Below are 24,979 nucleotides of genomic sequence, written 5' to 3'. Positions count from 1 at the left end.
CTTCAGTCTCCGGTATGTGTGAGGACGCTCCATGTGCACACTATAAATAGCGGGGAAGTTGCAAACACAGAGGCTCCTGATTCTCAATTGACACAGTCCAGGCTAAAGCAGTAGGCAGCTTCTTCCAGCCCTGCCCCTCCTGACCCCTTCCCACCTGTGGTGTTCAGCAGCTGTGCCAGGCAGGGAGGCCTTACTGTGGTCTCTGCAGTGCGAGGGCTGAGCCTCTGCAAAGCGGGGGAGGGGAGATGCGGGGTGGCTGAGCACGTTCTCAGCCTGCTGGGAGAGATCAAACCCTGGTAAATTGTTATGCGCTGACTAAACTCACAGGAGCCCGACGAATGACCAGAATGGTGATTCATTAATTTAGAGTGAAAACCAACCGACAAGCAGAACAGCTGTCTGTGTTGGCTGGCGCGTGCACACTGTCCCCCTGTGGGAAAGCTTGGGAGTTAGGATTCGAGGTTTCTGGGTAAAAATGGCATTGGGAGACAGGAGCTGGGCAGTACCAGGGGAGACCTGCCTCCCTCCTCTGTTCTCACATGCTAGCCTGCTCCCTCTCTCTCTCTCTCTCTCTCTCTCTCTCTCTCTCTCTCTCTGTGTGTGTGTGTGTGTGTGTGTGTGTGTGTGTCACACACACAGAGACACAAAGACAGAGACAGATTAAAATTTTTTTTAAAAAAAAATGAAAGCACTTTGGGGAGGAAAGAATTTGGCTTATATTTCTAGGTCCCTGTCCATCACTGGCAGAACCCAGGACAGGAACTCAAGTAGGATCTTAAAGGTAGGCCTGCTTGCTAGTCACGCAGCAGTGCCTCTAACCAAGAAATTCACTCACAGCCAAGGAAGTGCAGCAGAATCCATGGAGAGTGCTGCTTTGATGGGCCATTAGGCTCCCTCTCGGCTAACTCCCTTATCTAGTCCAGTACCACCAGCCTAGGGAATGGGACTGCCCACGGTGGGCTGAGCCTCCTACATCAATTAGCAGTCAAGACCATCACCTGTGGACATTGCCACAGGCCAGTTTGATCTAGGGAGTTTCTTGATGAAGACTCTACCAAATGATTCCCATCTGTGGCGCTCATAACCCCATTTGTGCAGGAGAAAACCTGGGACTTTTCTGAGACTCCACCTTCTCCTCTCTACCCAGTTCCATTAGTTCCCATGTCCATTTGGTGACAGTCCCCCTTCATCCTTAGAACCCTTGTCATTGTCCAAACCAGGTCTCCCATCCTTCTCAGCCCCTCCTGAGATTCGCTTCCCACCATTTTCCCTGGGATGAGTCAGTGGTCTCTTAAACTAGCTTTCAAAAATACTTTTTCAGCCAGGCAGTGGTGGCGCATGCCTTTAATTCCAGCACTTGGGAGGCAGAGGTAGGTGGATCTCTGTGAGTTCAAGGCCAGCCTGATCTACAAGAGCTAGTTCCAGGACAGGCTTCAAAGTTATAGAGAAATCCTGTCTCAAAAAAACAACAAAAAAAAGTATGTATTATTTTTAAATTGTTTACATCTGAAATTATATTTATTGTCTATAATTTACAAAATATGTATAAGAAACATAGGTTATTAGATAATGCAAATTTATTTTATTTTATGTGTATGGATGTTTTACCTGAATGTCCATAAGTACAGGGTATCAAATCCCCTGGGACTTGAGTTACAGAAAGTTGTGAGCCACCATGTTGTTGCTGGGAATTGAGCCCAGGTCCTCTGGAAGGGCAGCTAGTACTCTTAATGGCCCAGCTATCTCTTTATCCCAGAATAATGCAAAGACCCAACTCAGAAAAGTTCTCTCTCTCTCTTTTAAATTTATTTAACTTAGCATAAATGCATTGGTGTGAAGGTGTCAGATCTCCTGGAACTGGAGTTACACACAGTTGTGAGCTGCCATGTGGGTGCTGGGTACCCTGGTAGAGCAGCCAGTGTTTTTAACCCCTGAGCCATCTCTCCAGCCCCTGGGAAGAATTCTCTTTTAAGGATGCATCTGTTTACAAATGGTAGAATGGCCTTGCCGTCTCAATATCCTTAATAACTCTTTCAGTCCCTTTTAGCTCTGTAGTGGTCACCATTCCTGGGGAGCCGCTTTAATAGTGAGGGAGACCCTTTCTCAAAACTGAAACTGTTGGAATTAGTGTGTTCGCTAATATTCGACACAGTCATGGGGCAGGAGTGAGTGAAAGTTCAGGTGTGTCCCCCAGAGACAAAATTGATTTGCATCCTTATGGAAAGAATGTTGTCATTGAAATCAGTTTTCTATAACTTATGAAGCTATAAAAAATAGCCAGTGTTGAGAAGTAAGATACCTGAAGAACCAGGATAATTTGGAACTGTATGCTGGACACCTGGCATCCATAGGACACCCAGTCTTTTCTAATTTTTCCTATTACTTTATCTTTTTTAAAAAATTTTTCATTTCTATACATATTTAAATCCCTGTTTGAAATCTTACTTTGATTCTTTGCAATTCAAGGTCCAGTCAGGAGCTTTGTTGTTTTTGTGGAAGGTTCTTGCTTTGTGGTCCAAGTTGACCCCAACCTCATGACCCTCCTAAGAGCCCCAAGTGTCAGGATTCTGATCAAGACTTTGAAAACGGCTTAGAGTGTCAATTCTGTGGTCCCCTCGTCTTGGCTCCCTTCTCTGAGGTTCTCCCCTCTTGAACTTGCAGCCAGTCTGGCAGGCGCAGGCTCCTCCCCCAGCTCTCTGGGGCTTTGTCCTAAAGTATAGCTAACCTGGATTACGTCTAAGAGTCCTCCTAGGGTTTTGCTTGAAATCTTACCCTGTACAACAGCCTGTTTGCTCCCAGCATGGAAGGTGTAGTAGAACTGTACCTGAATTAGGGAACTGTGGGGAGGGTGGCGACAGGCACCTCAGTGTTCACTGCTTTGGGCTGGGCAACCATGGCCTTGTCTACTGAGTCTTTCTTTAACAGGTCAAATGGATGATGTATTGGATTATATTTGCCCTCTTCACCACAGCAGAGACGTTCACAGACATCTTCCTTTGCTGGTAAGTACTCCAGGGACTGGCACGTTCCAGAGGGCAGCTTTGTGGGTGGGGAGTGGTGGAAAGGACCTCAGCCTTCCCCTGGGCAGAGGAGCAGAACCAAAACTGGAATGCTAGCTGCAGCATTTTTAGTAAATTACTCCATAAAAGTTGTTCAAGTAAATTTCCGTGCTGGACTTCCTGAGAGCAGGTGCTGTGTAGGGCCCTAGGGATGTATGGGCAGAGCTCTTCCCTGACTGGAGTTGGTGACGTATTCGCATGCCAAAGAAGGGAGTATGCAATGAAGGGGCTAAGCCTCAGGAGTAAACACTAATGCTGTAAGCATGAGGTCCTGGGCCTGAGACCTAGTGCTGCAAGCAAAAAATAAGCATGTGATCAAAATACCACGTTTCCTCCTGACCCCTGTGCTCTTTCATGACTGCTGTTCACACTTGTGTGTCCTCATAAAACATTTGTTGGTGCCAGGCATGGTATTTTAATTGCAGGACTCTTGAGGCAGAGGCAGGTAGATCTTTCTGAGTTTGAAGCCATCTTGAACATAGTGGGTTCCAGGACAGCCAGAACTACATCGAGAAACTCTGTCTCCAAAAAACAAAAACAAAATTGTTGGTGTGTTAATAAATACACTTACACAGACAGTTTTTATTTTTAAAATTTGATTGTTCTTTGTGTGTGTATATGTATGTATGTGCATGTTGCGTATGATGCATACATGGTACATGTGAGCACAGGCATGCCATGGTACACATGTGGAAGTTAGAGAACAACTTTGGAGCTGTCTCTTTCCAACTTTCTGTGTGTTCATCAACCTTGTACAGCAAGCCGTCTCACTGGCCCAATGTTTTTCTTTTCTTATTCTTATGGCAACTCTTTTGTCGTTGTTTTTGTTTTTGGAGGGTAACTTTTTTGAGATGGTCTAGATGTAGCCTAGGCTAGTCTTTTCCACTAAAAGTTCCTCTTTCAGGTTCCTAAGTATGCTCCTTATATTTTTATTTTCTCTTTTTAAATAATAGTATGAGACATAACAGTTCTCAGTCTGCTTATTGAATTTGTTTTGGAAATACTTTCATGGGAGCATAAGTTATCTACCCATTTTTCAATGGCCACATAGAATTTCATGATCTAGGGGGCTGGAGAGATGGCTCAGAGGTTAAGAGCATTGCCTGCACTTCCAAAGGTCCTGAGTTCAATTCCCAGCAACCACATGGTGACTCACAACCATATGTAATGAGGTCTGGTGCCCTCTTCTGGCCTTCAGGCATACATGCAGAGAGAATATTGTATACATAATAAATAATATTTTTTAAAAAAGAATTTCATGGTCTAGATGAAGTATAACTTATTTAATTAGTGTCCTTTTGGAATGTTTGAAGATGTGTTTTACTTTTAATTGTGTATAGGTCCACTTGCATGTGGGGGGGCAGGGGGGAGGGGAGTTGTGCACATGAGTACAGGACTTGAGGAGGCCTGCATCATATCCTCTGGAAGACTGCATCATATCCTCTGGAGCTGGAGTTGCGGGGCGTTGAGGGGGCCTACCAGGAGTGCTTGCTGGGAACCACACTGAGGTCCTCTGAGAGAGCAGTATGCACTCTTAACTACTGAGCCTTCTCTCCAGTCCCAATTAATGTCCTTTTGATGGACAATAAGTTGTTTGGCTTCTTTTGCTTATAAACAATACAGTTGCTAGACACATATCTTTAATCTCAGCACTTGGGAGGTAGAAGCAGGATTGAGTTCAAGATCAGCTTTGGCTACCTAGTGGGTTCAAGACCAGCCTAGGCTACATGAGACTTTGTCTTAGTTCTCTATCCCCAAAAGAAATTAATACAGCTATTTTTAGCAGTGGTACAATTAAAATATTGTTTGCATTGATACGCAGCTTTCTCTTAAAGATGGTGAGTAACACATAGTAGCCTGTTCGTATTTAAGGGGGTTGGCAGGTGAAAAGTTTTTGCATCCCAATAAGTCTCTCGGCCGATGCAATAATCCAGATCAGACCAAATCAAACCAAATTAGAAAAAGCCCAAGTTTAATGGATACCAGCGCTCCTGTGTGGCTTTCCGGGCCCTCAGAGAGGAGATGGGGAAGGAAGACCGGAAAACCATGTGTTTGTTCTCTGGGGGGGCAGTTTAAATACCCTGTGGGAGTGGTCTTGAGCATCTCTGGGGAAGGGTCACCATTTGGCGGGCTTTCTCAGAGGTAGTCTGGACTGAGGCAACTTCCAGGGGAGGGGACTTGGGATGGAACTTCCACCCAAACATCCCAGACTCTTTGGATATATAGATGCCAGGGGCTGAGGTGGATATATAGATGCCAGGGGCTGAGGTGAAGCTTCCACCCAAACAGCAGTGATTCCCATTCTGGAGAAGAGAAAGCTTTTTACTCCGAAAGGGCCAGTATGAGCCCTACAGCGTCATAGGCCCAGAGTCAGACCTGAGCAGCAAATCTCTGAGTTCCGTTTTGAGTCATTGGCTGTAATTATTTTAGAACATAGCTGTGCAGTCTTTCTTTTAAAGGAGCCATGTGCCGGCCATTGCAGGAGTCTGGATTTCTTTTCTTTTCTTTTTTCTTTTTTCTTTTTTTTTTTTTTATTTTTCGAGACAGGGTTTCTCTGTGGCTTTGGAGCCTGTCCTGGAACTAGCTCTTGTAGACCAGGCTGGCCTCGAACTCACAGAGATCCGCCTGCCTCTGCCTCCCGAGTGCTGGGATTAAAGGCGTGTGCCACCACTGCCCAGCTCTTTTCTTTTTTTGGGGGGGGGGGGAGGAGGCTGTTTGTTTTTTGTTTTTTGTTTTGGTTTTTTGGTTTTCAAGCCAGGGTTTCTTTATGTCGTACTCACTGTTCTGAAACTCAGGCTGGCCTTGAACTCAGAGATCCGCCTGCCTCTGCCTCCCAAGTACTGAGATGAAAGGTATGTGCCCCCCCCCCGCCCTGTCAATTTGATTTTTGTATGGTGAGACATGTAAGTTTGATCTTGCACACAGTCGTTATTCTACCACTTCTACAAGTTAGAAGTTGGGGCTGAGCAAACCAAGTTCCCTGCTCAGAACCTCCCAAAGCCAGGGTCAAGGTGTGGAACAGCCAGGCTCTGACTGCTGGCTCTGGGAACGATTCCCGCTTACAGTCACTGAGGTTATGAGCTGCATTTTATCTGTTGTGGTTGTAGGACACGGGCTCTGTTTTCTTAACCTGCACAGCTCCCTTCTTCAAGCTCACAATGCTGTCTTGATCCTTCTCAGGCTTCAGATTGTGTCTTCTGCTTCCAACGGAAGATCTGTATGTTAGCTATGTAGTGTGTAATTAGATAGGCTCACCCCAATAATCCAGCTATCTCCCCGCCTTAAAATTAGCTGTGAGTAACCTTCATTACATCTGTAAGCACCTTATGTGAATAAGGAGAAGGTCATCAGCAAAATCCTGTCTATAGTGGGAATATATGTGGTACCTAGTATGTCCGGATGTTTATATGGGCAGGGTAGAGTTCCTGCCTTTCTGCTTGTCAGCTGGAGGCCTCACCTGTTCCTCCTTGGCCCTCTTAGCTGGTGGTGTCTAGGAGTTTATGGATGGGAAGTGAGGGTCCCTTGCCCTGCTCCTGGAGGCCTCAGCTCTGCAGAGAAGCAGAGAATCGGCCCCTCACACTGCATTCATCCTCATTCCCTTCTGTTTACCACCCTTCCAGGGCACTTCCCACTTTCCTCCTCACAGTCCCTCCCTCCCTCCCTCCATCCCTCTCTCTCCTCCCCTCTTCTCCCTTCTTCTCCTTTCCCCTTCCTTCCCTTCCCTTCCCTTCCCCTCCCCTCTCCTCTCCTCTCTTCTCTCTTCTTCGCTCCTTGATGGAAGCAGCAACTCAGTGGTAACAGAAGAGATAGGACGATGATTTGCTTCATAACTCGTGGAGGTTATTTCATTTAATCCTTTTTAAATTATAAAATAATTTATGCACATGGCAAAGTAAAATTGAAACAATACATTGAAAATTAAGTACAGGGGCCGAGGTTGTGCTTGGTGTGCAGAGCATTTGCTTAGCATACGTAAGGCCTGGGGTTCAGTCCCAGCACCACCAAAGGAAGCCGGACAGAAAGGGGAGGGAGGCAGGAAAGAAAGGAAGAATGGAGAGCTAAGGTCCACTGCTTGGCACCTCATAGCCTCTGGAGGCTCCTCGGGGGGTTTGTTTTCAACTTGTGATGGTTGGGATAAAACCAAACACAGCAAGGAAAACTCAGGGGAGGGGTGAACAACAAAAGGAAATTGGGGTGTACTAATGGCCTTGTGCCCCAGAGGACTTTGTCCACACTTCTACTGCATTTGTGGGCCTTGCTGTGGTCTCACCCTTTTGTCTTGGCTCTCTCGTGGGGCAAGGACGTGTCTAACCTACTGTCCTAGTTGTCTCTGTCAAGGGACACAGCTTCAGAGTCCTCAGAGAGGAAAGCACAGGTCACGGAATTGGCCCGTGGATGTGTCAGTGGGGGGTTGTAGTCATAGGTAACTGGTGTAGGAGAACTCAGCCCAGAGGGCCCACACTCCTCACCAGGTGCTCCTGGGCTAGATAGTTAAGGCAGCTGAACAGGAGCCTGCGAGGGAGCAAGTCTGCAAGCCACGTTCTTCCACTCAACAAGGGACAAGCAGGATCTTCCTTCTCAGTGACCCTGTGTCGGGTCTGAGGAAACACTGAAGGAAGACCCCAGACTCAAACAGTATGCGAGAACAAAGATGGTTTATTATACCGTCATGCATGTGGGGTCACGTAGGGTCGTTCACCTGTACGAAAGGGCAGTGGCCCCAGAGGGATGTGTAGGCTGCTTTTAAGTATAGTTAAGGGGTGTTTCAGGGCCAGCTATATAATTAGTTTAAACAAGCAGCAGTTACACTAGTATATTTCTAATTGGCTGAGGTTTAGTCTTACCACTTTTGGTCACATCTTCACAAGCTGGGGCATGACTGGGAAGGGGGCTGCTGGGTACATCCTTGAGATGCTATGAGGCTAATTTAGGCCCTCGGTGTTTGCTCTTTCCCTCCACCCTGAGTGTAAGGGCCTTGTAGATAAATAGCCCTTTGTTGCGAAAGACACCTGTGTGTCCTTCTCAGCGCCCTGGACCCTAACTTCAGTTGTGAAAGTGGCAGAGTTTATCCCCTTCACCTGGAGATGAAGCTGAGCCTTCAGTCAGGAACTTCACAGGCAGAGATGGGTTGAGAAGGAAGTGCAGGCTGGGAACGAGGAAATGGAACCAGGACTGGGGCAGTTCTGGGACAGACAGAGAGACTGGATTTCCATTCGTGGGCACCATTTGTAGAGGGAGATTTAAGGTCTGTTCATTCTTCCTTAGCCACAGCAAAGCTTTAGGCGTTGTTTTCTGCCTGTAAGCACCGGGTCCTGGAGGAGCAGGCAGTCCCTTATCTCTGGAGTTGTTGCATTCCTACACCTGCTTCCCACCCTGCTTCAGGGCCCTAGTGCAGCGATAAGGATGGGCTGCCCTGGGCTAGAACACTAGGAGACAGGGAGGGTGGGAGAGGCCACGTGTGTTAATGCTTTTCACATCGTCACTGGAACGTGCTGTGTTGGTCTGACAGAGGAGGCCCAAGGGATGAACTAAAAAGTGGGAAGACAGAAAAAAGTTTATTGTTGTTTTTAAAGATATTCTTATAAATATGTGTGTGTGTGTGTGTGTGAGAGAGAGAGAGAGAGAGAGAGAGAGAGAGAGAGAGAGAGTATGCGTGCGTATGCATTCAGTACAGGCACGTGTGGGTCCTCAGAGGACAGAAGAAGGTGTCAAAATCCCCAGTGATGAAGATATAGGCAGTTGTGAGCCTCCAGGTATCAGTGCTGGGAACCAAACGCCCATCCTCTGGGCAGCGAGTGTTCTTAAACACAAGATGTCTCTCCAGCCTTCTTGCAGGAACAGGAAGGTTTTAAAAGCTGTATCAGCATAGGTGGGATATGCCAGAAAGATTCTATAGAACAAGCGATCTGTAACAAATGGTTCAGAGAATCAAGAGTCTGAGCAGTCCTGAGGGGCCCCTGGGAGGGTCTGATAGGCATTCCTCAAACTAACCGTGTAGCCTAGGACAGAGGCTCTTAGTTAGCTGTAGTGAGAATGACGTTACTCCGTCTACATGGAGGTACCTGCTGTCTACAAAGTGCACACAGATAATTCACTCCTGAGCCCCATGCCATTGCGCATTTGCATGTGTATTCAAAGAAGCACACACAGGGAAGTGTGGTGGAAGCTTGGCTTGTAATAGACAAAGGTTGTCATCAATCCCTTTTCCTGGAAGATGCTTGCACACCTATAGGAAGCCATGAAGAGGACCGAAGCTTTCCATGTTCTGGTATGAGACAGTCCCCAATGTATACTGTTGATTCTGTGCACATTAGAGAAAGCAAGGTGTTGAAGGAAGTGTAGAGATGCTGCCAGGCTTCCAATGCCACCACCAGACAGCTAAAGGAATCGCAGGTATCTATGTGATTGAACAGGCCTAGCTCCTAGTCCAAGATGTGCAAGAAACTGATGAAGAAAACGTCTAGAGGATGCGGTGGGAAGGAGACTTTCCTGGATACTCTTACTTTCTTTAGCGTTTCTTAACTGTGTGCGTGCATGACCTACTTTTCTAAAGTATCTTTTACATAATCCCAGGAGAGCTGCACTGTGGCGGCTGCCCTTGGGACTGTCTGTCTGAGCTTGCTGGATTCAGTTGCCTTCCCCTTGGGCTGGCAAATAATTTGTTTTCAAAACAAAAGTTCCTCCATTATTAATCACCCGTGTGTTTCACTCTGGGGGAATCAAGCACACCTCCCCTCTCTTAGCCCCAGTCTTCTATGGCTGTGAAAGAAGAAACAGCTTCGCCAGGAAAGAGCCCTCCCCACCCCCACCCCCACCCCAGTTGCTTGGAGAACATTCAGGAAGAGCCTACTGGAGGCAGAAAGCAGACAGGCTTTGGTGAGGTGGAACTGCTGATGGGGAGGGAGGGTGGGGAGCGTGTGCCTTTGAAAAGGCTCTGACGTGGCTTGCTAGGGACTGCTTTTATTTTCAGCTCCTTCCTCTGGAAAGGATGCCTGGGAAAGACTTACTTTTTGATCCTCAGACTAGCATAAGAGGCCTCCTCACCCACTGCATCTTTTTTTAAGGATGCCTAAGATTCCTTTTAAGGAGATGTGGTCCAACTTGGGAACCTGAAAATGACTGATAGGAAGGGAGATATTTATTCAGCTCATAGATCCCTAGAAACAGGAAGTGTGGCTTACCACACCACACCATACAAGGCCACAGGGGAGGTGCCAGGATGGTACTGGAGGCAGAGGGTAGGAACAGTGGCTCTTGCTGTGGGCACAGTTCCATGGGAAGGAATGCACTAGGAAGGTGAGTGTGTTTGGGATTGCTATTGCCAATGGTTCTGAGTTACAGGTGCATCTCTGGCTCTGGCTCCTGCTCATAGGGAAATGCCAGCAAGTGCAGAGTGGCTCAGAGCATAAGATCCTGCAGACTCTGGACTACTGGCCTGTGTGTGTAGCTGTAGGACTCTGAGCAAGGGCCTTTCCTCACCCACTAGCCCACTCTCACTCCCAGCAGTGATTCCCCTTTCTTAATAGACTGTCTCTGTTTCTTCTTTTACAAAAACAGAAATGGAGGATGGGCATGGTGATTTGTCCCCAGGACAGGCAGATGTCTGTGAGTTCTAGGCTAGCTTAGTCTACATAATGAGTTCTAGGCAACTGGAACTACAGGTGAGACCCTGTCTTTAAATGCAATAAAAAAGGCAGCTTGGGGAGGGTGCTAGAGAAATGGCTCTGCGGTTAAGAGTGTTTGCTGCTCTTGCAGAGGTCTAGACTTAGGTTCTCAGCATTCATTAAGTGGATCATGACTGCCTGTAACTCTAGCTTCTGAGGGAATCTGGTGCCCTCTTCTGGCCTCCATGGTCACTGCACTTACATGCATAAACTCACGCTCACACACATGCATACACAAAATCTAAAAATCAAATATTAGAAAAAAGTAAAGTTCAGAAGGAGCCTTGTGCTGGGAGCCCATTCTTGGCTAGGTCTAAGAATTGGTTTGCCCTAGTAAGGACACTTCCCCCAGGGTCAGCAAAGCCTCAGGATGCCACATTGTCAGAATACAGAAAATCAAAACTCGTGGTAATCTACCTCTGGGCACCACAATATGATTGTGGTTATTCAGGTTATTCACAGCCCCAGGTAGAGACTGAGGTGGTGGGGTTGAAATCTAGGTCCCACTGGTCTGCATCCACTTGAGGGGCTTGGCTTTTCCATTTTTTTCAGACTTGCTGTAGAGTAACAGAGACCCACTATGGCCCACTATGACACTTGTCTCAGGTTGATATTATTACATCAGTCAGTCTCTAGCTATTTTATCAGGCAATCCTAAATTTAAGGACGTCAGGCCTTCTCCTTTCCTCTTCTCATACCTCCATACTCTTTCTCTGTTTGTTGGTGTTTCTGAAGGTGTGTGTGTGTGTGTGTGTGTGTGTGTGTGTGCATATGTATTTGGAAGTGTTTCTAAATCACTAGTGTTTCTAAAGATACACATCATGTGTGCCTCGTGTATCTGTAGGCCAGAAAATAGCTTCTGGTGGGGTTCCTCCGATCCATCTACTTTTTTTTGAGACTGGGTTTCCATGCCTGTGGCTCATCCTTGAGGAGGCTAAACTGGCTGGCCAGAGTCCTAGGGATTCGCCTGTCCCTGCCTCGCCAGCACCAGGGTTGTAAGTACATGTGACTACATCTGGCCTTTTTCTTTCTGTGCGGTTCTGTGGATCACACTCGCAAAGCAAGCCTTCTCCTGACTTCACTACCTCCTCAACCAAGATGCCAAAATCTTGCCTCTTTCCTGAAGTTCCAAGATCGCAGGGACCTATGCCACTCCCCCTCTAGTGCCATAATTTAAGCTGGCATGGATAGGTGGAGGGGGAGTGTTTGTGGGACACATGAATGAATGGACCCGCAGGTGTGTAGGAGGCCAGGATCGTGTGTTACTTAATACCTCACACTCTTCTTTCTTTTGGCACACACAAGAAAAGATTACGATCTCTGTGCCTGCCGTTGAGTTGAATAGAGTAAGTCAGATTCTCCTGTTTGGTAGGAGGCGGGCTCCTCTCTCTGTCTCTGTTGAGACAAGAAAGGGAGGTACCTGGCCAGTGTGAAGACCCTGCTAGCTTCACCCTGCTGTAATTCCCCTGGTCTCTGTGTCTCGCGGCCATAAATAATGAAGGGTGTGTAATGACATGCCCAGATACAAACTTGACCTTCTGAGCCCACAGCTGCAGCTGGATCCACATGCCAACCGCAGTGAGCAGTCGCCCTGCCGTTTCTGCTGCCAGCTTCTGTCAGGCAGAGCCGTGCTGCAATTGCTGGAGGGAACCTGCCTTCGTTTTTCTTGGGAAACAGAAACAAAACAAAACAAAACACGAATTGGCTTTCAGGGAGAGGTCTTGGGTGTGTAGATGTGCATGTGTGTGCATGTGCCTTCCACAGGTGGAGGATAAGGAACCTGGGAACCTCATCTGTCTATGAGGTGGGAGGCACCCATTCCAACCATGGTCCTTTCCACACGGGCCTCAGGCAGTGCTTCCGAGAATGGAATGAAAAGTGTATTTTCTTCTCTTTCCAGGTTCCCATTCTATTATGAACTAAAAATAGCATTTGTAGCCTGGCTGCTATCTCCCTATACAAAAGGATCCAGCCTCCTGTACAGGAAGTTCGTTCATCCCACACTGTCTTCAAAAGAAAAGGTAATCGATACTGCTTCTAGCAAGCAAAATATAAATCAAAGTTCTGTGTAGAAAGAACTGTTCTGTTCCAGGAGACCCCTCGTGGTTCCTCTTTACTTCAGCAGGTAAGCTGTTTCCCTTAATAGCTACACACACACACAAAATCTTCTCTCTCATTCTCTCTCTCTTTCACTTATTGTATGTGGGCATGTGCATGCCGTGGCACACGTGAAGATCAGAGGACAGCTTGCAGGGAGAACACCATAAGTATCCTAAGAACTGGACTCAGGTTGTAAGGCTTAGCGAGTACCTCTGTCTGCTGAGCCTTCTCATCAGTCCATCTCTCTGTTGGTTTTTTTTTGTTGTTGTTGTTTTTTTTTTTTTTTTTTTTTTTTTTTTTTTTTTTTTTTTTTTTGAGATGGTGGTAGCTTACCGGGAAAGATTCTAGCCTACGTCTGTCTTGGCTCGGAGAAGCATGGCGTCTGCCTTACTTCCCTTCTTCCCAGCATTCTGTTCTGTCTATTCCACCCACCTATGTTCTGACCTATCAGGCCAAGCAGTTTCTTTATTAATTAACCAATGAAAGCTACACATAGAAAGAAGACCCACCTACATCACGTGATAATCTTACAGATACATTTAATTGTGCTGACCAAATCAAGGTAGTTAGTGTTACTCTCTCCTTATACATCTTTAAAAAATTATTATTTTTTTAATTTTATTTGTACATAGTAATTGAACATAGTTATGGGGTACAGTGTGATATTTCAGCATCTGTACAATGTATGCTGAGCAAATCGGGGTAATCAGTTCTTTCTCGTTTTTGCTTTGTCTGTGGAGCCTCCACCTCCTCTCTCTGTCTGTCTCTCTTCCCGCTCACTGTGAACTCCTGTCACTCCGCAGTTTCAGAACACTGGCGCTCATTACTTCTGTCCGTAGTGCTGCCCAGCGTCCCATGTCCCTTGTCTCCTCTTGATCTCTGCGTCCACACTGACTATTTTAGCATCTGCACAGGAAAGAAAACATGGTGTTTGTACTTCTGGGTCTGGCTAATTTCACTTTACTCAGTGTCCTCCCCTGTAGCCCATTTTCCTTAGAAAGATTATCTTTCTGTATTATAGCTGAGTAATTTTCCATTATGGATATATACCATATTTCCTCATTTATCCAATGATGAGCATATGGATTTCCTATCTTACTATTATCAATACTACAGCAATATCTGATTGGTTCAAAATCTACAGTTACCTCAACAGATGCAGGAAAAAGCATTTGATAGAATTCAGTATTCCTTGGGCTGGAGAGATGGCTCAGCAGCTAAGAGCACTGGCTGCTCTTACAGAGGACCTGAGGTTTTCCCATCACTCATATGGTAGCTCACAACCATCTGTAATTCCAGCTCCAGGGGATCCGACATCCTCTCTGACCTCTACAGGCACCACACACATTTGTGATGTTTATACGTACATGCAGGCAGAACACTTACCCACATAAAAATAAAACAGATAAATCTAAAAATAAATATCTAAAAACAGAACTCAATATTAACAACAAAGCTATCAAAATTACATACAGAAGGAGTATACATGAACATGATAAAAAACCATGTATGACAACTCACTGCCAGTATTATACCTGATTGGGGAGAAGTTTTCAGTTTTATGTTTATGTCTCAGATAAGACAAGTATGTGTCCACCTACACTACTCCTATTCTTATAGTATTGGAAGGTCTCTCCATAGCAGTCAGGCAGGGTAAATAAATAAAAGACATAAGCACAGAAAGAGAAGTCTACTACTTCTATTTACATATAAGCTGGTTCTATATATAGAAGAACCTAAGGATTCCACAAAAAGACTAAACTTGACAAATGAATTCAATAAAGCCAAAGAATATTTAAAAATACCAAGGTATCAAATCAGTACCACTGAGGCTGGAGGGTTGGTTCCATCAGTAAAGTGTTTGCTGTGCAAGTGTGAGGACCTGAGTTCTCATCCCGCACACCCACAGGACAAGACCGGCTTGGAGTGCCTGCCCGTAACCCAGCTCTGGTGGGTGGGGAGGCATGGAGACAGATAGGTCCCTGGAAATCCCTGTGTGGAAGTCTAGCCACATCAGTAAGTTCAGTGAAGACTCTGTCCCAAAAATGGAAGGTAGAGAGGGGTAGAGATATGGCCTCCACATTTGTGTGCACATATGTACACACACATGCATAAACAAGTGAACACACACACACACCACGGTCAGTAACAGTCCTTCTTTATTATGGTATTAAAGATTGAGCCCGGGGACTCATGAATGCTAGGCAAATGTTCTGCCACTACCTATGTCTCCAGCCCCTCAGTCACATCCTTAATACACCAATGACAAGATTGTTAACAAGGACATCTGAAAGTACTCGTTTTGTTTAAGAAGTGTGTGTTTGCACATGTTTGGACATAATGGCTGGAGACGCTGGCTCACACCTGTAATCCTCACTCTCAAGAGGCAAAGGCAGGAAGATTACAAGTTTGAGGCCAGCCTGAGCTATATAGTGAGATCCTGTCTCAAAAAAAGTGGTGAAATTATATAAAGATGTTATTTATCCTTATTGATAAAACAATTTCATAATTTTTTAAAAAGAAAAAAGGTGAATAATTTAACTCCTCCCAAATCACATGTTTCTAGTTCCAGTGCTCAGAAGGAAGGAGCAGGTGAGTTTTCCTGACACAAGAGTGATCTACACAGGTTGTTCCAGGCTGGCCAGGAGCAAGCAGCTCTTCTCTCAGAAAGCAAATTAATTAATTAACTATCCAAACTCAAACTTTATTTTTTATTTTTTTAAGATTTTTTATTGATTTTTATTGAGCTCTATATTTTTCTCTGCTCTCCTCCCTGCCTCTCCCCTCCTCTTCAACCCTCTCCCATGTTCCCCATGCTCCCAGTTTACTCAGGAGATCTTGACTTTTTCTACTTTCCATGTAGATTAGATTCACGTATGTCTTTCTTAGAGTCCTCATTATTGTCTAGGTCCTTTGGGATTGTGATTTGTAGGGTGGTTTTCTTTGCTTTATGTTTAAAAACCACCTATGAGTGAGTAAATGTGATAATTGTCTTTCTGTGTCTGGGTTACCTCACTCAATATGATGTTTTCTAGCTCCATCCATTTGCCTGCAAACTTCAAGATGTTGTTATTTTTTTCTGCTGGGTAGTACTCCATTGTGTAAATGTACCACATTTTCCGTATCCATTCTTTGGTTGTGGGGCATTTAGGTTGTTTCCAGGTTCTGGCTATGACAGACAATGCTGCTATGAACATAGTTGAGCACATGTCCTTGTGGCACAATTGAGCATCTTTTGGATATATACCGAAAAGTGGTATTGCTGGGTCTTGAGGAAGGTTGTTTCCTAATTTTCTGAGAAATCGCCACACTGACATCCAAAGGCGCTGTACCAGCTTGCATTCCCACCAGCAATGCACGAGTGTTCCCTTTTCCCTACAATATCTCCAGCATAAGCTGTCATCAGTTCAACCTTTATTTATTTATCTATCTATCATCCATCCATCTATCTATCTATCTATCTATCTATCTATCTATCTATCTATCTATCTATCTATTAAAGCATGCTTAGCCCCTGTCATTCTGCAAATAAGCTGTCTGCACATGCTGTTTACCATTTTATATCGATTCTTCTTTAATAGTTGTCAAAACCGAGCTGTAAACAGTGGCGCACACGCATGTAGTCCTAGACCGTTGCAAGAGTAAGGGAGGAAAGTCTGTTGAGCCAAGGAGTCCAAGACTAGTGCAGTCAGCATAAGATCCCATCTCAGGAACAAATAAACAGAAACTGAACATAGAGGACTGGGAAAATAGCTCAGCTGATGCATGCTTGCCAAGCATGCACAAAGCCCAGAGCCAATCTCCATTACTCTCTTAAAGCCAGGTAGGGTGGCACCTACCTGCAATCCCAGCACTCAGAAGGTGGAGGCAAAAGTTCAGAGGTCATTCTAAGCTATGCAGTGCCTTCCAGGCCAGCCTGAGTTACTCAAGATCCCTTCTCTAAATCAATCAATCAATCAATCAATCTTAATATAGATAAAATATTTGTATTCAGGAAGATGGCTCGGGCTGGAGAGATGGCTCAGCGGTTAAGAGCATTGCCTGCTCTTCCAAAGGTCCTGAGTTCAATTCCCAGCAACCACATGGTGGCTCACAACCATCTGTAATGAGATCTGGTGCCCTCTTCTGGCCTGCAGACATACATGCCGACAGAATATTGTATACATAATAAATAAATAAATAAAAAAAGAAGATGGCTCAGCCAGGCAGTAGTGGCACACACCTTGAATCCTAGCACTCTGGAGGCAGAGGCAGACAGAGCTCTCTGTAAGTTAGAGGCCAGCCTGGTCTACAGAGTGAGTTCCAGGAGAGGCTCCAAAGCTACAACACAGAGAAACCCTGTCTTGGAAAAACAAAAAAAAGAAGAAGATGGCTCTGTTTTTTGCAAGTATGAGGACCTGTGTTCATATCCCCAGAACAGGTAAAAGACAGGCATGGTATGTGTCTGTAACCCCAGCACTGGGGAGTGGGGAGGGGTAGTAAACACAAGTGGATGCCAGGAGCTCAGTGCCAGCTACTCTAGCCAACGTGGTGGGCTTCAGGTCCAATGAGAGATCTTGTGTAGCCAATGTGGTGGGCTCCAGGTCCAATGAGAGATCTTGTCTCAAATACCAAGGTATAGAAGGCCAGTTAAATTGTCCATAGGATAAATACCCTGGCCATCAAATCTAACAAACTTGAGTTTGAGCTCCAAAACCCAGGTGGAAGAGAGGTTGTATTCTGACCCACCACTTCCACCCATTCACAAAGTAAATAACTGTAGATTTAAAATCTTTATTGAAGTAGAGAGCAATAGAGAGAGATACCCAATGTGGATGCATGGGTGCACACATCTCCCCCTCCCTAACATGCAAACAGCACACACACTAGGTAAATAAATGAATAGGGATGAGTCTCCAAGTGTAGTGGGCTTCCAGCCACCCGGCTCCTGGCCACCGGCTAGCTTATGCCCCAAAATAATTTCACGGAAACTGTATTCTTTTAAACACTGCCTGGCCCATTATTTCTAGCCTCTTACTGTCTAATTCTCACATCTTGCTTTAACCCATTTCTAATAATCTGTGTAACACCACAAGTGGTGTCTTACCCGGAAAGATTCAGCATGTCTGACCTGGTGGCTGGCTTCATCGCAACTGGTTGTAGAGGCAGGGCAATTGTCTGAGCCATCTATCTCACTTCCTTCTTCCTGTTCTGTCTACTCCACACACCTATTTTCTAACCTATTAGGCCAAGCAGTTTTCTTTATTAATTAACCAATGAAATCAACAGATTGATAGAAGACCCACCTACATCATCCAAGCAAAGAGTTATTTATATTTTACAATAGTAAACACTGACTGTAGTCCATATCTGCCATGGTCTTTCTAATGACCCGCAGTGAGAGAACTGTTTCCTTCTACTAGATATTGAGATTATTCCATTTTTCTTCTTGTTACACTAAGTTTGTTCAGTTCCTTCTTATATCTCAAAATGAATTCCCAAGAGTAGGATTACTGGGCTAAATGATTCTAACAGTGTATAATTCATTAATTAGATTATTTTCTAACAATTGTGTAGTAGGGGTCTGTCTCATCTTGGATGTGAAATATCCCCTACAGGCTCCCGTGTTTGAGGAGCTGGTCGCGGCTGGCAGTGCTGTTACGGGAGGCTGTGGAATCTTTCAGACATGGGGTGTAAGGGGCAAATGTGGGTTGTGGGACAGGAATTCAAGTTTCTATCTGACTCTGGTTCTGATACACTGAGATCTCTGGCTCCTCGTTGTGCCCTGTAAGAAACAGCTGTCACTTGTTCCTGCAACTGTGACCTTGTGCAGTCCCATCACTGCGTCTTGCCCACCACGATGGACTGTACCATCTTTTGTTCTTAAAAAGATAGTAGCTCGGAGACTCGTGGATCACGTGTGACCAGGGTGGCGGGTGAACAGGCGGTGCAGCGGCGGGTTAACGGCACAGACACAGAAAATAGACATAAAGCTTTATTAAAGGAGAGAGGGAGAGAGAGAGAGGGAGGGAGGGAGGGAGGGAGGGAGGGAGGGAGAGAGAGAGAGAGAGAGAGGGAGGGAGGGAGGGAGAGAAAGAGAGAGACGCGTGTGCACACGCAAAAGGGGGCAGTGAGAAGAGAAGAGAGGGAAGAGAAAAAGATTCAGGGATGACTCCAAGAGACCAGAGGTCGCTGGGAGTGGGCGTGAAAAGGGGCGGGGACCAAAAGAATAACACCATCTCAAACCATCAGAAAAAATAATCATTCCTTCTTCGAGTTGAGTCGTTTTTGTCAAGCACCGAGAAAATGAGCAAACACAGAGCTCTGTAGGTAGCGCCCACTGGTATGTCAATGTCTGCAGTTTCTGACGTTCAGTGCTTTGGACTTCCTGTACAGGAAGGCTCTTGGGAAGAGACCAATTAATTGGGCATCTGTAGACAGCCCTGAACATCCCCTTTGGAAGCAAGCCCACAGCTCCTTCCGTCTCAGAAAGGTGGGGTTAGAGAACTGGTACCTCCTGACTTGGCTGTCAGTCCCTCTTCTCTCCTTTCCCTGAATGCTGTCTTCTTGAAGCTGTCTCCTGTGGATTGGAGGAAATGCAGTGTGTCTTCAGACCTGCCAAGCAGCATTCCCCTAGTCCTCCAGATCACAGAGGCTGGGACATCCTGGGGAAGCTGTGAACAGGGACCACAGCGAGGGCACTGACGCCCGCCCCCACCCCAAACAAAGGAAACTTTACCAAACAAGACTGTTGCCACACATCTTACTGAGCTTTGAAATGAGCCGCAGTGGCTACCAAACACTCACTTTCTCAGAACAATGAAAAGCACAAAACAAAGAAATAACCTGAATACACTAGAGGTAATCCAGAATTGAGCTAAACTAGCATACTGCCGTTGGCTTTGGTCGGGAAACCCCAGAATGGTTTACTGCTTTGCCTTTCCTTGGCTGTGTGACAGCAGATGACTTCAATTTCTTTTATTTCAGCATCTGTTAAAATCTCCTTTATCCACAAAATTAATGCCTGTTTTTTTCCATATCCAATTTCTCCTATCATTATACACATGAGGCAGTTAATATCTTGGAATAACAGAATTTGTGAGTTGCTAATTTTCCATTGCCTTTCTTGAAGATGGAGAGGATGGTGGAGGCTGTCACATGTGGTAGCCAAGATGCTTTGTTAGCCCTCACCATGTACCACAGGGGAAACGCTATCATTGTTGTCCTTTTCCAGAAAATAAAACTGCATAGAGGAGCTGGAGCGATGGCTCAGCAGTAAAGGGCACTGGCTGCTTCTAGCACTCAGGTGGTGCCTCACAGCCATCCGTAACTATAGGGATCCGACGCCCTTTGACCTCCACAGGCACTGTATGCACGCGGTGCGCACACATACACACAGGCAAAATACTCATAAGATAAATCCCCCCAAAAATAGAAAAGCAAACAAACCCTGAGTTTTGCCACCGACTAGCTGAAGTGTGAGACTAAACCTTTGTTGGCATTCTGTCATGCTGGATTCTCTCGGTCTGTCTTGTTGAACAGCTTCTCAGGGAAAGGCAGGGTTGTTTGCATCCCTGGAACTTAGAGGAACTTTAGAAGTAACTCAGGGCCTTGCTGGGTCAGTGAGTTGCTGTGTTTTTACTTATTCAGAATTCTCTTTGCACTTGGCTATCGCTAGCCTGTCTTTCTCCATCCTCCATCTATGAACACATATTCAGAGTGTCCATGACATCACAGGCCAGTGAGAGCCAGCTATCAGGCAAGCTGCCAAGCCCATACTTGGGAAGAGAGGTTGAGAAGAGATGTATTTGAGCTTGTCAGTTCAGTGTGCCTCTACTTCTCCTCTGACAGGAAATTGATGACTGCCTGGTCCAAGCAAAAGATCGAAGTTATGACGCCCTTGTGCACTTCGGGAAGAGGGGCTTGAACGTGGCGGCCACAGCAGCTGTGATGGCTGCTTCTAAGGTACAGTACCATGCTGGGGTCTGACTACCAGGGCTGCTCCACACCCTAGGCCCCTTGGTTGCCTCTGCCTGCCACCTGTGTAGATTCACAGGATAGGCTAAAGACCAGTTGGCACTCTGTCATCTTTATATTCGAAGGTCCCTTTAAAAACATGCTGGGGATCTGAGTGGTAGCTGAGTACACCTTTAATCCCAGCACTTGGGAGGCAGAGGCTGGCGGATCTCTGTGAGTTCAAGGCCAGCCTGGTCTACAGAGTGAGTTTCAGAACAGTCAAGGTTACATAGGGAAACCCTAACTCAAAAAAAAAAAAAAAAAAAACCCAAAAAAAACCCAAAACTATGATGGGGAAAAGATGGTGAATTTTGCCTCCAGAGCATTCTCCCCTCTTACATATATATGCAAATGCACATACACACATACATGTGACAGCAAGAGTTTCCCAGAGCCCATGAAGCTCCCTGTGGATCACAGGTGATGAACCCCTAACCTGGGATGGAGAGATACTCAGCACTTGGGAGCACATGCTGTTCTTGCAGAGGACACAAGTTTGGTTCCCAGAAGTCAGGTGGCTCACAGCTGCCTGTATCTCCAGCTCCAGGAGGAGCGCTGATGCCTTCCTCAGGCCTCAGTGAGTACCTGCACTCATGCATGGATCCACACACAGACGTGCACATAATTAAAAATAAAATGAATCTTGGGAAAGAAAGTACTCTAACCAACCTGAAGCTGAGGTGCGAGAGACTCCTCCAGCCGATCACCCTACCTCAGCTCAAACCTGAAGGGCGTCCAGATCCTATAGAGGTCGCCTCGGGGAACAGTGTCTTGTCAGTTCCTTCCACGGTTCACGTGCAAAGAACTTCTTTCTGTCCAGTGGTTTTAAATGAGAAAAATTTCCTGCTTTGTGGAAGCCTTGCTTTTTCTCACTAAATATAAGTATCTAGGGAGAGAAAACACATCTTCTCCTCCAAAAATAATGCCCTCTATTTTTTTAAACAGATATGTGCTTTAAAAGTAATAATAAAATCCAAAACTTCAGTCAGACGGAGTTCTCCATCAGTGGTTTCCATAGCGACAGTGGACAGCACCCAGCAGTGTGGGAGGATGACTCACTCGCTATGGGTCCAGATCTGACTTTCATGCCTGAACCACCTAGGAGGCTTTGATTTTAAGCAGTGCTGAATCAGAACCTCAGGCAGTGAGCCCGCTGGGCCCGTGGATCTCTGTTCTTAATAAGCTCCCCAGATGATTTGAAGCATTCAGCTTTGGATAGGTCACTGCCTGGAGTCCCATCCAGAGTAGAAAACATGGGTGACTGAGGTTAAAACAGTTTATTTCTGTATTTTTCCTGTGGTGCAAATGGAATTCCTTAGATCATTAACCTTGAAGATGAGAAGAGCTGTGGGGGTGGAGGGTCGTGGTGTGTGTGTGTGTGTGTGTGTGTGTGTGTGTCCCTATGTGGACCAAGACATCATTGTATAGCGTGAATCTGTGCCATGCTGGAACTGCAAATTCCTCTGCCAGGTTATGTGATCAAGGAATTGGTCCTCAACCCTTCTGGTGCTCTTTTGTCCATTTTTACATGGCTCCCTGGATACTAAGAGCTATACATGGAAGAAGAAAGGTCTTTTGGGTACACTATGGATGAGTGGTTAAGAGCACCTCTTCCCGAGGACCCAGGTTCAGTTCCCAGTACCCACACTATAGCTCAAGTCCCAAGGAATCCAATGCCCTATTCCGCCCTCAGGGGCCCAGCATGCTCATGGCGCACAGACATACATGTAGGCAAAACATTTATACGATAAGCAATTTAAAATTAAACAATATTGGGCTCTGAGAAACTTCCTTAGTAAAATTAATACCTGTGAAGGATGTTTTATCTTCATGAAGTATGGACATCTTTTTTTTTTTTTTTTTTTTTGTGGTTTTTCGAGACAGGGTTTCTCTGTAGCTTTGGAGCCTGTCCTGGAACTAGCTCTTGTAGACCAGGCTGGTCTCGAACTCACAGAGATCCGCCTGCCTCTGCCTCCCGAGTGCTGGGATTAAAGGCTTGCGCCACCACCGCCCGGCAAGTATGGACATCTTTATACGTCTAGGTCACTGAGGTGTTCAGTGGTCAAGGCTTTTGTTGCTATGCTTATGATGATCCTGGAACCCAGATAGTAGAACAAAGGAGCCAACTGTTGAAAGTTGACCTCTGACCTCTGCATGTGTGCCAAGCATGTGCATATGTACACATACACACAAATGTTTTGAGCTTCATAAACCATATCATTATGAAAATATAATTTCTTATTTCTATATAGTGCTGTTATTTTTATCTTGAAACTAGAAAAACTAAAACAAAAAAGTCAGACATGGGAACTTTCTGTTCGCTATTTACCTCTGTCCATACCATTTTCTCCAAAATTTTGCTCTCTGTCCCCATGGCCTTGCTGGCTTTTTTCCTGTATTTCCTATTTCATAGCCCATGGTTCCATGCAGAAGGAAGACAGCTCCACCTCTTAAAAACAATTTAAAAAACAATTCTCTTGAAAGTCAGTTGTCCAGAAGAGCTCATTCTCACATTAACGGAAGGCCCCAGTGAGAAGAATGTACTGAACCAAAGTTCCGTGACCAGGAGGCATCCAGAACACCTTACTCCCTTTGAAACTTGCCTGCTGCACTAGGTCCCATCTACCTGTTCCTTCTTAGACTTACTAGACCAACTTTTCTTTTTAACTCCTCATTTGACTTGAAAAACAATGTTATAGTTCCCCTGAAGATGTGTCCTTGGGACAGCCCTAATTACCAGCCCTGCTATTAAAGTCAGCCATCGAAGAGAAATGTCCTAAGTAAGACTTGCATTCTATGAATCAGAGATTGTCCTGCAGGTGATTTTCAATGTGTTGGGGGTGGGAAGTGGTACTCACGTGTTTGTGTGTTGCTCCCCCTCTGCCCAGGAGCCCCATTTTTAAAATTAGATTACTAACTTCTTTACTTAAAAACTTATTTTATTTTAAATTACATGTATATGTCTGTGTGTAGGTATTTGCACATAAATGGTGTTGCCCACAAAGGCCAGACAAAGGTGTATGATTTCCTGAGCTGGAGTTCCAGGAGGCTGTGAGCCACTTGGCATGAGTTCTGGAAGCTGGACTCAGATCCTCTGCAGGAGGAGTCTGTGCTACTTAACCACAGAGCCATCTTTTCTGCCTCTAGATTGCTGGTGTCTTGAGCCCGGGAATGTGCCTTCCTTCTTTCCTTCATTTTTCCTTTAGAAAATAACCAGAAGGGGCTGCAGAGATGGCTCAGCAGGTAAGGGCATTGACTGCTCTTCCAGAGGACCCAGGTTCAATTTCCAGCACCCATATGGCAGCTCACAACCATCTATATATAACTCCCAGGACATCTGGTGCCCTCTTCTGGCATCTGCCTCTGGCATCTGTAGGCACAGCATAGGCATGGTACACAGACTATATACAGTCAGATGAGTAAATATAAATTAAAAATAAAATCTCAAGAAGAAGAGTTAAATAATAGAAACAACAATGCTTAGTTTTGTAGTTAATTGGTACCCTGGTCTTGGTGGCACACAAGTTTTGTCCCAGCACTTAGGATGCAGAGGCAGGTGGATCTCTGTGAGTTCAATCCCAGCCTGATCTACATAGTAAGTTCCAGAACAGCCTGGGCTATGTAGTGATCCTGTATTGAAAAACACAAACAAACAAACAAAAACCTTTAGTTGATATGAAATATACACCACCCTTTTTATTCCTCCAACCCTATTATGTCCAGTACAATGTCAGTTGCCACACTGGGTCTATTTCAATATAAATTAATTGAAATGAAGTGGTCCTGGAACTGAGTCCGTGGCTGGCCAGTGGCTGGCACAGGCACAGCACGTTTCCATCCTGGGGATACCTCCACTGGGCAGCTGCCTCAAGCCCCCTGAACATCCTCGGGTTCTCGCTCTTTCACCTGCAGCTACTCCGGCTTTGGTGGGACGCTCCCCTCTGTACTCACGGATGGGAGTCCTTGTCTATAGCAGCACCATGCAACGGCTCCTGTTCGTTCTTTCCCTTGTGTGGGTCCAGTTTCCACACCACAAATGCCATCTGCTCTTTTGACTTGATATTAGAAACTCACACTTTGCCTGCAGTTGTGATCTGTGACCACGGGTTAGTCAAGTTTTGCCCACAGTCTACTCTCTGAATAGATGGGCACCATTCACTG

General features: G+C 45.7%; 1 protein-coding gene across 2 annotated transcripts in view; it reads left to right on the top strand.

Moving 5' to 3' along the window:
* Reep1 (receptor accessory protein 1) overlaps positions 1-24,979 on the top strand; it is a 106,424-nt gene that overhangs the window by 58,347 nt on the left and 23,098 nt on the right. For both annotated transcript variants that reach the window (XM_038320435.1, XM_038320436.1), the window contains exons 3-5: positions 2,926-3,002; positions 12,624-12,744; positions 20,654-20,767. In XM_038320435.1, coding sequence (XP_038176363.1) covers positions 2,926-3,002; positions 12,624-12,744; positions 20,654-20,767 — 312 coding nt within the window. The remainder of the gene's footprint in view (positions 1-2,925; positions 3,003-12,623; positions 12,745-20,653; positions 20,768-24,979) is intronic.

The sequence above is a fragment of the Arvicola amphibius genome, chromosome 2 (assembly GCF_903992535.2).
Source record: "Arvicola amphibius chromosome 2, mArvAmp1.2, whole genome shotgun sequence".
Taxonomy (NCBI): domain Eukaryota; kingdom Metazoa; phylum Chordata; class Mammalia; order Rodentia; family Cricetidae; genus Arvicola; species Arvicola amphibius.
This window is presented reverse-complemented; position numbering and strand designations above follow the sequence as displayed.